This window comes from Phyllobates terribilis, unplaced genomic scaffold (assembly GCF_046119375.1).
Source record: "Phyllobates terribilis strain yellow unplaced genomic scaffold, ASM4611937v1 Scaffold_1__5_contigs__length_1240528914, whole genome shotgun sequence".
In the NCBI taxonomy this organism is placed as follows: domain Eukaryota; kingdom Metazoa; phylum Chordata; class Amphibia; order Anura; family Dendrobatidae; genus Phyllobates; species Phyllobates terribilis.
Window position 1 is genome coordinate 570779743 of NW_027362761.1, and position 13007 is coordinate 570792749.

A 13007-nucleotide genomic window follows, 5' to 3' on the forward strand; every position below is an offset into this window, starting at 1 on the left:
GTGAAATTGCTACTTCTTATCTATCTATCTATTATTATCAATTTATTATCTATCTATGTAATATCTATCTATTATCTATCTATATATCTACAGTATCTATCTAATATATATATATATATATCTATAGTATCTACTATCTATCTAATATCTATCTATCTCATATATATATATCTATATATTATCTATTGATTTATCTATCAATCATCTATCTTATATCTATATATTATCTATCTATATATTATCTATCTATTATCTCTCTATCTATCTAGTTCATTATCATCTCTCCCCGATCATCTGATTTCCTGGGAGCTTGTGCTGGGCTTCTGTGATTTTACAGCTGTCAATCTGAATAAGCAGTGCTGTAGTGTAAAGCATGGAGAATGGCAAATTCAAGAGCAACATACAGTTGTGCTCAAAAGTTTACATATCCCGGCAGAATTTTTACCGTTCTTGGCCTTGTTTCAGAGAATATGAATGATAACATAAAACTTTTTCTCCACTCATGGTTATTGGTTGGGTGAAGCCATTTATTGTCAAACAACTGTGTTTTCTTTTTAAATCTTAATGAAAACCAAAAACATCCAAATGACCCTGATCAAAAGTTCTCATACCCCAGTTCTTAATACCGTGTATTGCCCCCTCTAACATCAATGACAGCTTGAAGTATTTTGTGGTAGTTGTGAATGAGGTTCTTTATTTTCTCAGATGGTAAAGCTGCCCATTCTTCTTGGCAAAAAGCCTCCAGTTCCTGTAAATTCCTGGCCTGTCTAGCATGAACTGCGCGCTTGAGATTTCCCCAGAGTGGCTCAATGATATTGAGGTCAGGAGACTGAGATGGCCACTCCAGAACCTTCACTTTGTTTTGCTGTAGCCAATGACAGGTCGACTTGGCCTTGTGTTTTGGATCGTTGTCATGTTGAAACGTCCAAGTACGTCCCATGCGCAGCTTCATCGCTGATGAGTGCAAATTTGCCTCCAGTATTTGCTGATAACCTAATGCATTCATCTTTCCTTCAACTTTTACCAAGTTTCCTGTGCCTTTGTAGCTCACACATCCTCAAAACATCAGCGATCCACCTCCGTGCTTTACTGTAGGAATGGTGTTCCTTTCATCATAGGCCTTATTGACTTCTCTCCAAGTGTAACATTTATTTTTGTGGCCAAAAAGTTCAATTTTGGTCTCATCACTCCAAATTGCCTTGTTCCAGAAGTTTTGAGGCTTGTCTCTATGCTGTTTGGCGTATTGCAGGCGAGATACTTTGTGGCATTTGCGCAGTAATGGCTTTCTTCTGGCGACTCGACCATGCAGCCCTTATTGTGCATCTTGAAACAGCCACACCGCTAGTTTTCAGAGAGTCCTGAATTTCAGCTGATGTTATTTGTGGGTTTTTCTTTGCATCCCGAACAATTTTCCTGGCAGTTGTGGCCGAAATTTTTGTTGGTCTATCTGACCGTGGTTTGGTTTTAACAGAGCCCCTGATTTTCCATTTGTTAATCACAGTTTGAACACTGCTGACTGGCATTATTAATTCCTTGGATATACCTTTTAAACCTTTCCTGTGTTATACAGTTCAACTACCTTTTCCCATAGATCCGTTGACAATTCTTTTGCTTTCCCCATGACTCACAATCCAGAAATGTCAGTGGCTGGATGAAAGGTGCAAGAGTCTGTCTGGATCCCATAAACTCACTCAGCTTTTATGCACACACACTGATTACAAGCAAACAGGTCACAGGTGAGGATGTTACCTTTAGTAGCCATTCAAACCCATTTGTGTCAAATTCTGAGCATGTTATCAGGCCAAAATCACAAGGGTATGTGAACTTTTGATCAGGGTAATTTGGATGTTTTTGGTTGTCATTAAGATTTAAAAAGAGAAAACACAGTAGTTTGACAATAAATGGCTTCACCCAACCAATAACCATGAGTGGAGAAAAAGTTTTTTTGTTATCATTCATATTCTCTGAAACAAGGCCAAGGAAGGAAAAATTCTGCCGGGCTATTTCAAATTTGACCATAACTGTAACAAAATTGGGTAAGTGGTGACTTATATATTGTTTTAAGACACCTGATGGTTTCTGGAACATCTATTTATGAAGAAAAGGGTCTGATATGATAAAATGCTCTTACCAAACGGTCATGCGGATGCAAGTTGCAGTAACTGCTTGACTGTGGAATATGAGAAGAGTTGCCCAACATCCCTCCGTACCCAGGTTGGTTCATCCCACTCGAACTCCAAGGATCACTGCTATGGTGACCATCTAAGAAAAGACGACAAGCAACAATAAGAAAACACTTCTATGAGAAGGAGAGATGCACAATATGAGAAGGAAACAATGTAACAATGAATAAGAAGAGAAGGAAAACAGAGACACTGTACACACAACACGACAGGTCTATGGCTGCCTCCAATACACAAGAGGGGCATCCAAAAATACAACTGTATATCACCGAGTTGTCCTCCACTGTAAAGTCCTACCTTTCACTATATCTGGTCCTTAAAAATCTGGGTGAGAACCAATATGGCCGTCATGACAACTTTTCCATGAATACACCCATGCCGCCAAGGATCTAACTGGAAACTTGTGGGACCCAAAACAAAATCTGTAAGAGGTACCCCACCTACCATAATTTTTTAGTATTATTTCAGTTTAAAAAATTCGGCTTGGTTTGGCATTTTCCAAGACCCCTAACTTTTTTAATTTCCTGTGGATGGAGCTGTGTAAAGGATAGGGAATTTTTTTAAGGAGCGGAGCTGTAATTTTTAATCGTACCATTTTAGATTACATATGATGTTTTGATCGCTTTTTATCGCACTTTTTAAGCAATTATGGCAAGCAGACTTTTTTTTTCTTAATGGCGTTTACATTAAAGGTGAAAAAAGTTAATATTTTGATAGATTGGACGTTTACAGATGCGGCGACACTGAATATTCTTACTTTCTTATATTTTAAAATTCTTTATTTTTGGAAGAAAAAAAGGGGCGATGTTTATATATTTTGTTTAATTTTTTTTTTACTTTTCTTTATGTTTTTTAGATCCTGGTACCTACAATTATTTGATGGTTAAAAAAATCTCGGACTCCTATCAAGATGGCACTAAAGGGGGCCTTCAGTAAGCCCCTGATTGTGATGGCAGCCATTCAAAACCGCATGTTAATATCATGCAGAAAACGGGAAAAATGGTGCCCAAACGCCAGCAATAGGAATTCGCCACTTAAATGTTACTGTCAGACAATGACTGCGACAATTAAGTGCCGAAACAGCTATGATCTGAGCTAGTTTAGATCGGTGCTGTTAGTGATAGGTGCCAGCAGTATTACACAGCCAGCACCTACCCTGGGAGGAGTGGAGTCAGTTCATACCACGCATCATATCACATGCTTACAGTCTGTCGGTTTCTTTGCACACTACAGTATGAGTGATATTACAGTATGAGTGATATTACAGTATGAGTGATATATTCATGTACAGTGCGGTAGAATATGTTGGAGCTACTGTATATGGAAAAAAAAGGAATGAATACTAATGTTGATTGCTTTGCTTACCTTGCATGAAGAAGGAACTAGGAAAAGTGCTGGCTGCTGGCTTTGAGGATGGATAACCTGGTGAATCCCTATTGTAGTCGGCAGTGCTCGCTGATGGTGCGTAAACCTGCAAATAAAGGCAGAGACAAGTGTTCAGAAATGTTAAGATTTTCTACATAGCAGCAGTATTATCATAGTTATATTCCAGCACATAGGAGCAGTATTATAGTAGTTATATTCTTATACATAGGGAGCAGTATTATAGTTGTTATATTCTTGTACATAGGGGCAGTATTATAGTTGTTATATTCTTGTACATAGGAGCAGTATTATAGTAGTTATATTCCAGCACATAGGAGCAGTATTATAGTAGTTATATTCTTATACATAGGGAGCAGTATTATAGTTGTTATATTCTTGTACATAGGGGCAGTATTATAGTTGTTATATTCTTGTACATAGGAGCAGTATTATAGTAGTTATATTCTTGTACATAGGGAGCAGTATTATAGTTGTTATATTCTTGTACATAGGGGCAGTATTATAGTTGTTATATTCTTGTACATAGGAGCAGTATTATAGTAGTTATATTTTCGTACATAGGAGCAGTATTATAGTAGTTATATTCTTGTACATAGGAGCAGTATTATAGTAGTTATATTCTTGTACATAGGGGGCAGTATTATCATAGTTATATTCCAGCACATAGGAGCAGTATTATAGTAGTTATAGTCTTGTACATAGGAGCAGTATTATAGTAGTTATATTCTTGTACATAGGAGCAGTATTATAGTAGTTATATTCCAGTACATAGAGGCAGTATTATAGTAGTTATATTCTTGTACATAGGGGGTAGTATTATAGTAGTTATATTATTGTACATAGGGGGCAGTATTATAGTAGTTATATTCTTGTACATAGGAGCAGTATTATAGTAGTTATATCCTTGTACATAGGAGCAGTATTATAGTAGTTATATTCTTGTACATAGGGAGCAGTATTATAGTAGTTATATTCTTGTACATAGGAGCAGTATTATAGTAGTTATATTATTGTACATAGGGGGCAGCATTATAGTAGTTATATTCTTGTACATAGGGGCAGTATTATAGTAGTTATATTCTTGTACATAGGAGCAATATTATAGTAGTTATATTCTTGTACATAGGAGCAGTATTATAGTAGTTATATTCTTTTACATAGGGGCAGTATTATAGATGTTCTATTTTTGCATTACAATGATACAAAAGGAGTGCTAAGATTTGAAAAAATATATATATTTTTTACTCATTCTATATTATGTCACTGTAATTAGCAGTGAGTGGCGTTGTCCTTTAATTCTCAACTCAACTGCTTTTTATTTCTTCATTTTAATGCACATTATTCGGTTACTTGCTAAATGCATTACCAATTATCCTAAAAACCCACCAACAGTCTAGATTCTCATAAACATGACCTCACGGCCGCCTCAACTTTTTTTGCGTAGGCTACCAGAATAATTCCATCTTTCATATCTGCTTAATCATTTGGGATTAGCGCCATTCAAGAACAGCTTAATACGGGTTTATATTTTATTCCTATTTTCTTTTCCAGCCTACTCCCATGTATCCAATAAAGGAACGCATTCATTGTATCTTCCCATTAAATATTTTGCTTCTTGGAACCATTAAAACAAATGGAAGAAAATATAATAAGCACCATATCACTTGCCCAGTACACATTCCCTTCAAAGACACATGAAAACATGCTTTAAAACCTGGATCTAAAGAAGACCACCAACATGCAGGGTGTGCATTGGGTGAAGTATATACATATATATATATATATATATATATATATATATATATATATATATATATTTTACATGCGTGCTTTAACTATAAAGTTTGCCAGAGAAACACATTTTCGTTCTACAAAGAATTCTGTAGCGGATTCTAAATAAAAATAGCACATTCATGTCTTGTTTATGGCGTATATAAACATCCCATCGTAAAACAAAGGCTAAGAGTTTGTTGAGTTTGGAGAAAGGAAGAAATAATATACAAAAACACACATTTGTAATTTTTTTTTTTTTAATTTTTTTTTTTTTTTTTAAGTTCTGTTTTTTCTCCCTTTTTAGAACGTTTCTTTCCAGATGGCCAGAAAGACTGAGGCGCTGTCATCTCAGTGATGAAAATGGATACCCTCCTGCCTCCATTTTGAAGCAGGCAGCAGATCACAGAATTGGCAGGCTGCCTGCTCTGACATTCGCTTGTCACAGCAAAATGAAGGGGAAAAATTCCACCAATAAAAAGACATCTGCAACATTAACCAGTTCGTCGTGGGGTGGGGGTGGGGGGTAATGGACTTGGCAGCGAGTCGCGAACGGCCCGAGGCCTAGCCTGGCATGAAAAGGTTAAAAACAAAATATTTTCCAATTGCGGCGAAGAACACATAGAAACGATTAATTCTTTATAGGAACGCGTATCACAACAGGCGCAACGTTGCTTTCCCGTAAGCGTAGGCTAATGAATCTCTGCGCGGACGGATTCGACTGCAATGATGGCATATAGAAGATATTTTCGGAAAGGAGATTTAAATAGATGATACGTAGTAAAAAAAAAAAGTGTCTGCGGTGGCGATTCGTAATTTAAATATGGCGTCCGTCTTGTGCATTAAAAGCCATGTGTGATGTTTTTGCGCGACAATTTTTGACAAAATTTTCTAACTATTTGTTCATTTGTTCTTTGTGCGATGTGAAAAAAACTGGAATAAATTAGGTGTAATAATGTGTTACTGTGAAGGATGTATTCCGCAGTGCGACAGAGAAAAATTTTAAATATTTTCTCACTATTTTTTGGGACATTGTATAATACAGGAGTATTTTTCTATTTTCAAGCATAAATGCAGAAAGTGAAAATGTACACCTAATTTTCTTACATCAGGGGTAAAGGTTTGTTCACACGTGGTGTTTTCTAGCCACCAATTCTATTTTGCATTTTGGTTAAAAAATACCAAGATGTTCTATTTTTTTTTTTACTGCAAACAAAGCAGTAAATAAAACTGAACTTTAATTTTTTTATTAATAAATTTCTCCCAAAATATTTAGATGTAACTTTTGCCTAATTAGATTTTAAGGACGTTTCCATTCTCAATGAGTCATCTGTATGGCATGCTCTGATTTCAAAAAATATAATTCAATCTCCCTTATAGCCACGAAAAATCAAAGTAGAATAAAATACAATATAAAAATAATAATAAAAAAATATGTGAAATTTCCATATCAAAGAAAAATGTCACAAACTGATGGAGGTGTAAACCGTTCCAAACTGCACTCAACCAAATAAGTCCGTGTTCAGATGAGCATCCGTATTGTAATCCGTTTTGTACATCAACAATTTAAAATACAGTAATAGCCCAAATGTAGTTTTCTTTGCTAGTAATAAATGCAATGGATCCATAAAAAACGGATGGTTTTCAAGCAAAAATCTTTTTTTACGTACTTATTGAAATGAATGGGAAAGTCTAATCCAAAATAACGGATCAGACTAGTGCGTTCTGCGACTTTTTACAAATACTGATGTAAAATACTGACCAAATACTGAACGTGGCCTAATACGTTTGTCTACATGAACCCTAAGGTCTCAGTCAGACGACTGTATTTCACCAACCCATTATAGTCTATAGTCCTGTTCACACATCCGTTTTTGATTCAAGTCACGGATCAAGTGAATGGGTCTAGATTAAAAAAAAGAAAAACAGACAGCTCACTGATGCCATCCATGTTTCATCCAAGTGCTGTCCATTTTTACTGAATAATGGTTAGAAGCTTGGAATTTATTTAGTTTTTTTGCATATGGTAAAAACATATACATGGAAGAAAAAATTTTGAAACTCAAATCCAGCCCACAAAGGGCTTGATTAAACATTTGCAATTTTTTTTTAAAGTAACTTTTCTTTTTTGTCTCGTGTTATTTCGTTGATTTTTCTTTTGCGCCAAATTCTTCAAAACATCGCACGCGGTGGTTCATGGATTTTGTAAGTAATCAAAAATGTTCTTTTTCTTGGGTCTTTAAATTTTTCTGCGAAATTTTAACGCAAAAAGTGTTCTACTAAAACGGCAGAAAATATGCCGAAAAATTTCAGACTCGTCTAAAATCACTCAATTATCACTCAAAGCCACAATTTGTGTAAAAGTTTAGCACATTTTTAAAAAGTCGCAGCTGAAGAATCAGCTAAAAAACATATGGAAATCCCAAATGCCATCCACAATGACAAACATGAAAAAAAAACAGGTGAAAAAATATATACAAACTTAAAAAAAGGCACAAATTAAAGAAAGAATGAAAAAGAAGCAAAACCACCAAACAATAGACAAAAAGACACAAATACAATAATGAAACATGCCATTAGTGTTATGAATTTTAAAAGTGTACCTGTCATTTCAATAGAAAGTCTGTGTTCCATTAGCTCCTCCCCCTCCATAGAACTGTATGAGCACCAACTTTTTTCTCCTATCTCAATAATGGAAAAGTCTGTATTATACCCATAAATTGAGAGTGAGAGATCAGTCCAGGAGGAAAAGGAAGCAGATTTCTCAGAAGAGATATCTTACAAAGTTTCTTATGTAGACATGTATTATTGATTTATGAAGAAAAAAAAAAAATATATATATATTATATATATATATATATATATATATATATATATATATATATATATATATATGAGAATTGCTCTTAAAGGGTTATTTCCAACTCCAAGATCCTATTCCGATATGTAGTGGATGTAATAATAATATTAGTAAATATTTCCAATTAGAAATGTAGTAGAGTTCTTCTGATTCGCTATGTCGCTTACCTCATGTGCAGGGTATTGCAGTAGCTTAGGTATCCATGGTTACGACCACTAACAACTAACTGTCACTGTATGAGTGGTTGTAACCATGGATACCTAAGCTACTGCAATGCCCTGCACATGGGGTAAGCAACATAGGGAATCAGTAGAACTATACTACATAACTAATTGGAGGGATTTGCTAATTATTATTATACCCCCTACATATTGGGATAGGATCTTGGAGATGGGAATGCCCCTTTAATATTTAAAATATAACATTTTGGGTAAAAAAAACTGTCATGTAAGTGTATAACTTTCAATAGAAAATTTGAAATAAATAAATAAACTAACAAAACCATCTGTTCCGACTACCAGACACTTATGCTTTTATGTGTGTATGAAAAAAAAAAATTATAAAAAAAATTGTCCATTACTGTGTTGTGCTGAGCAGGCGACATGCACACGTGTATTCTGGTACAGAGAAACCAAAGGCCACAACTTCCCCTATCCTCCATGTCCTGAAATCATGAAAGAATAGACAGGCTTTTATTTTTTATAAATCAATTCTCTGTGACTAATCGTCTGGACATTATCCTGTTGGCCAGAAAATAAAAAAAAAGACAGTATTTCACTTCCCAAAAATGTATGTGGTCTCATGTGAAAAAAAAAAAAAGACATAAAAAACAATAGGAAAGACGATAAACTGCTGCGAGGAGCCTTAGGTATAAACATATGTGAAAGAATGGGGCAGGTTGCCCTTAGCAACCAATAAGGCCTCTGCTTTCATTTCTTCCATGTAGGGTCACTATGGAATGTGGGGTAACCATGGTAACTGTTTCCAGATATGAGGCCTACAGGTGCTTCTCACTAAATTAGAATATCATCAAAAAGTTAATTTTCACGTGTTCATTTCTGTTAATGTTGATGATTATGGCTTACAGCCAATGAAAACACAAAAGTCATTATCTCAGTAAATTAGAATACTTTATAACAACAGCTTGAAAAATGATTTTAAAATCCGAAATGTCCTACTGAAATGTATGTTCAGTAAATTCCCTCAATACTTGGTCGGGCTCCTTTTGCGTCAATTACTGCATCAATGCGGCAATGTGACATGGAGGCGATCAGCCTGTGGCACTGCTGAGGTGTTATGGAAGCCCAGGTGGCTTTGATAGCAGCCTTCAGCTCGTCTGCATTGTTGGGTCTGGGGTCTCTCATCTTCCTCTTGACAATACCCCATAGATTCTCTATAATAGATTCTCTATGGGGTTAAGGTCAGGCGAGTTTGCTGCCAATCAAGCACAGTGATACTGTTGTGTGTAAACCAGGTATTGGTACTTTTGGCAGTGTGGACAGGAGCCAAGTCCTGCTGGAGAATGACATTTCCATCTCCATAAAGCTTGTCGGCAGAGGGAAGCATGAAGTGCTGTAAAATGTCCTGGTATACGGCTTCGCTGACTTTGGTCTTGATAAAACACAGTGGACCTCCACCAGCAGATGACATGGCTCCCCAAACCATCACTGATTGTGGAAACTTCACACTAGACCTCCAGCAGCTTGGATTGCGGCCTCTCCACTCTTCCTCCAGACTCTGGGACCTCGTGCAGTGTGTCAATGACTGCCTTCTGAACATCGGTCAAGTCAGCAGTCTTCCCCATGATTGTGGAGCCTACTGAAACAGACTGAGGGAACTTTTTAAACGCATCGGAAGCATTTGCAGGTGTTTTTTGTTAATTATTCTAATTTGCTGAGATAATGACTTTTGTGTTTTCATAGGCTGTAAGCCATGATCATCAACATTAACATTAACAGACTCTATATAATATATGAGTTTAACTTTTTGTATTGAAGAACTGAAATAAATTAACTTCTTGATGATATTCTAATTTAGTGAGAAGCACCTGTATATGCTGTGACAGGATGGAGTACATACCTGTGGATCCATGCACAGTACAATAGCACAATACTACTTTATTGTTTAGGCCTCTTATAAGTGGCCATATTACTGACACATTTACACTTCTGCAGGGAAACTGGATCCTTTTGAAATCATCCTTGAAGGAATTTTCCATTTTTGATCATTTTCTTGCAGTTAAATTGGGCCGACCAGGACTAGAAAAAGTGGCCGTATCGATCCAAAGATAGAGCTGCAGTACCAGACACAACCTGTGGATAAGTGACAACAGACACAGCCATGTTTTTCTACTACTGTACAATCCCTCTAAGAAGGTCTTCCTACTATATAATTAGGTGGGGGGGGGGGGGGCATCACAAGGTGCCCATTGAACCAGCATAGGCCTATGCATTTCTCAGACACAAACAGTTCTACAGAAAGAATCACAATTCTTATTCTGGCTCCATGCTTTAGTAAGGGTGGCATTCAGGGGTGCTGATTTCAATATGGCTGGCTAGGTCCAGTTGAAAAGAAAAGAGGAACAGAATTACAATACAATTTTTGGAAGACCTCTGTTATGATACTGGCTTAGTACTGCTGTAAACCAGTGGCTGAAAGAGAACGAGCAGAACAGCAAGCAGTAGTAGAAGTTCTTGTAGTTATCAAAAGGAGTTGTAGGAAACAATCCGTAGATAGGTGAGAACAATCTAGGTAACAATGTTCAGGAGCTTGGAGACTGGAAACTAGGCTAACAGCTAGACACAATACTCAAGCAATGAGTGAAAGATCCATGCGGCCTTTATTAGGCCCAAACAGTAAAGGGCAATTGCAGAACACAACAGCAACCTCCAATGGTAAGGAGTGGGATTGAAGCACAATTATTAAGGTGAACAATAGCAGCCACTAGTGATCAAACTGTAGAAGGACAACTGGAATTTTGTCAACCTCAGGGGGCCATTTATCACAAGGTCAAAGGGTCATTCCCGTTCTGCTTGGAAGGAGAGTGTGGCCTTGTTTTCCAACATTTATGGGGATGTTTAGAACCTATTCATGTAAGTCCCCCATCCATAATTTTGGGTCAGGTTTACACAACCTCTGCCCCGCTTTGGCTCAAGTGTCCTAAGAAATCCAGGTTAGTTGGCAACTATGAACGTCACGTGTCTTGGCAGATATCAGTACACATGTCATCAGCGTATGTGCACACCTCCCGATAGAGAAGTAAAGAAGTAAAAAGAGCCGGGCCTCCTAAGTACAAGAGAGTCCATACTTAGTATGTCTCTGGCCTTATGGAACCTCTACACCCGACAACTAGAGATGAGCGAAACCGAACTTAAAAGTTCGGGGTTTGTACCGGACAGTTAGTGTCAGGTGCTAAACGTCGAATACTGACTGCTCCCAGAAGTCCGTTGCAATGTTCGGAGTTCCGGGAGGAGAGAGAGAAAGAAAGAGAGTTTTTTTCCAGATCCAAAGTTAAGGTCTCCAATGTTTTCAATGGGGTTTGGGTTCTGGTTCTAGCTTGGTAAAGTTTTGGTACCAGAACCGAACTTTGAACTGAGGTCCGCTCATCCCTACCTGCAACTTATTTCTAAGGAGGCTATGAACCTGCTCTACCACCAAGTCTGCATATACTTATATATATATTATATATATATATATATATATATATATATATATATATATACATACAGTGGGGAAAATAAGTATTTGATACACTGCCGATTTTGCAAGTTTTCCCACCTACAGAGAGTGGAGAGGTCTGCAATTTTTATCATAGGTCACTTCACCTGTGAGAGACAAAATCTTAAAAAAAAATCCAGAAAATCCCAATGTATGATTTTTACATAATTGATTGCAAAATACAATGTGATTTTCTGTTATTCTTTTTAGATTGTGTCTCTCACAGGTGAAGTGCACCTACGATAAAAATTACTGACCTCTCCATTCTTTGTAAGTGGGAAAACTTGCAAAATTGGCAGTGTATCAAATACTTATTTTCCCCACTGTATATATATATATACATACATACACACACAGTATATATGTCATTATTTATATATATATATATATATATATATGTATATAATTAAAAAATACTACATCTATCAAGACACTGTAACCGTCCCCACAAAACAAGATAATTGAAGAACAATGTAGAGTCAGGTCACTTTCCGTTCTTCTATTACACGTAAAGTCACCACAGACATTTACAAAGCGATCCTTGTTACCCATCAATCCTATCATTAAGAAAAGTACATGAAGATCACAGAAAGGTAAAATATCCCTTGTGGGGGGCGGTTTTGGATCATCTCTGATGGGACATGCACGATGCTTTAAATCCGATTATTTTTTCCCACATGGGGTGACTTTTGTTGTAAGGACGGCATTATGCTATTAGGACATTCTGCAGATTCTGCTGATGTGTCACCAACGTAGCTTCAACCTCTACAGTAAAATGCAACCGGGACTCGTTATCCGCTACAGTATCTCTTCTCATCCATCATCTGTCACATCCGACAGAATAAAAAAAAATCCAATGGGTGCATGGGGCGCTGCTGTTGTCTGTCACACAATGGATCCCCTCATTGCTTTATGGTTCTACAAGGTAATCCCAGTGCAGATGTCTAAGGTAGACACCAACAGCGGCCAATGGACCCCAATGACTTAAAATAGGATCCCTCAGGTTCCACCAAGATGAAAAACATGACAATGTAGTAGAATGTGCAACAGAGGCTCTGACACTGTGTCGCATATTCTAAGAAAGCCCGGTG

At 36.9% G+C, this 13007-nt stretch overlaps 1 protein-coding gene across 10 annotated transcripts in view; it reads right to left on the reverse strand.

Moving 5' to 3' along the window:
* Window positions 1-13007, reverse strand: part of TCF4 (transcription factor 4) — a 565467-nt gene that overhangs the window by 74130 nt on the left and 478330 nt on the right. For all 10 annotated transcript variants that reach the window (XM_073681197.1, XM_073681176.1, XM_073681163.1 and 7 more), the window contains 2 exons: window positions 3549-3654; window positions 2132-2262 (listed from right to left, as the gene is read on the reverse strand). In XM_073681197.1, coding sequence (XP_073537298.1) covers window positions 2132-2262; window positions 3549-3654 — 237 coding nt within the window. The remainder of the gene's footprint in view (window positions 1-2131; window positions 2263-3548; window positions 3655-13007) is intronic.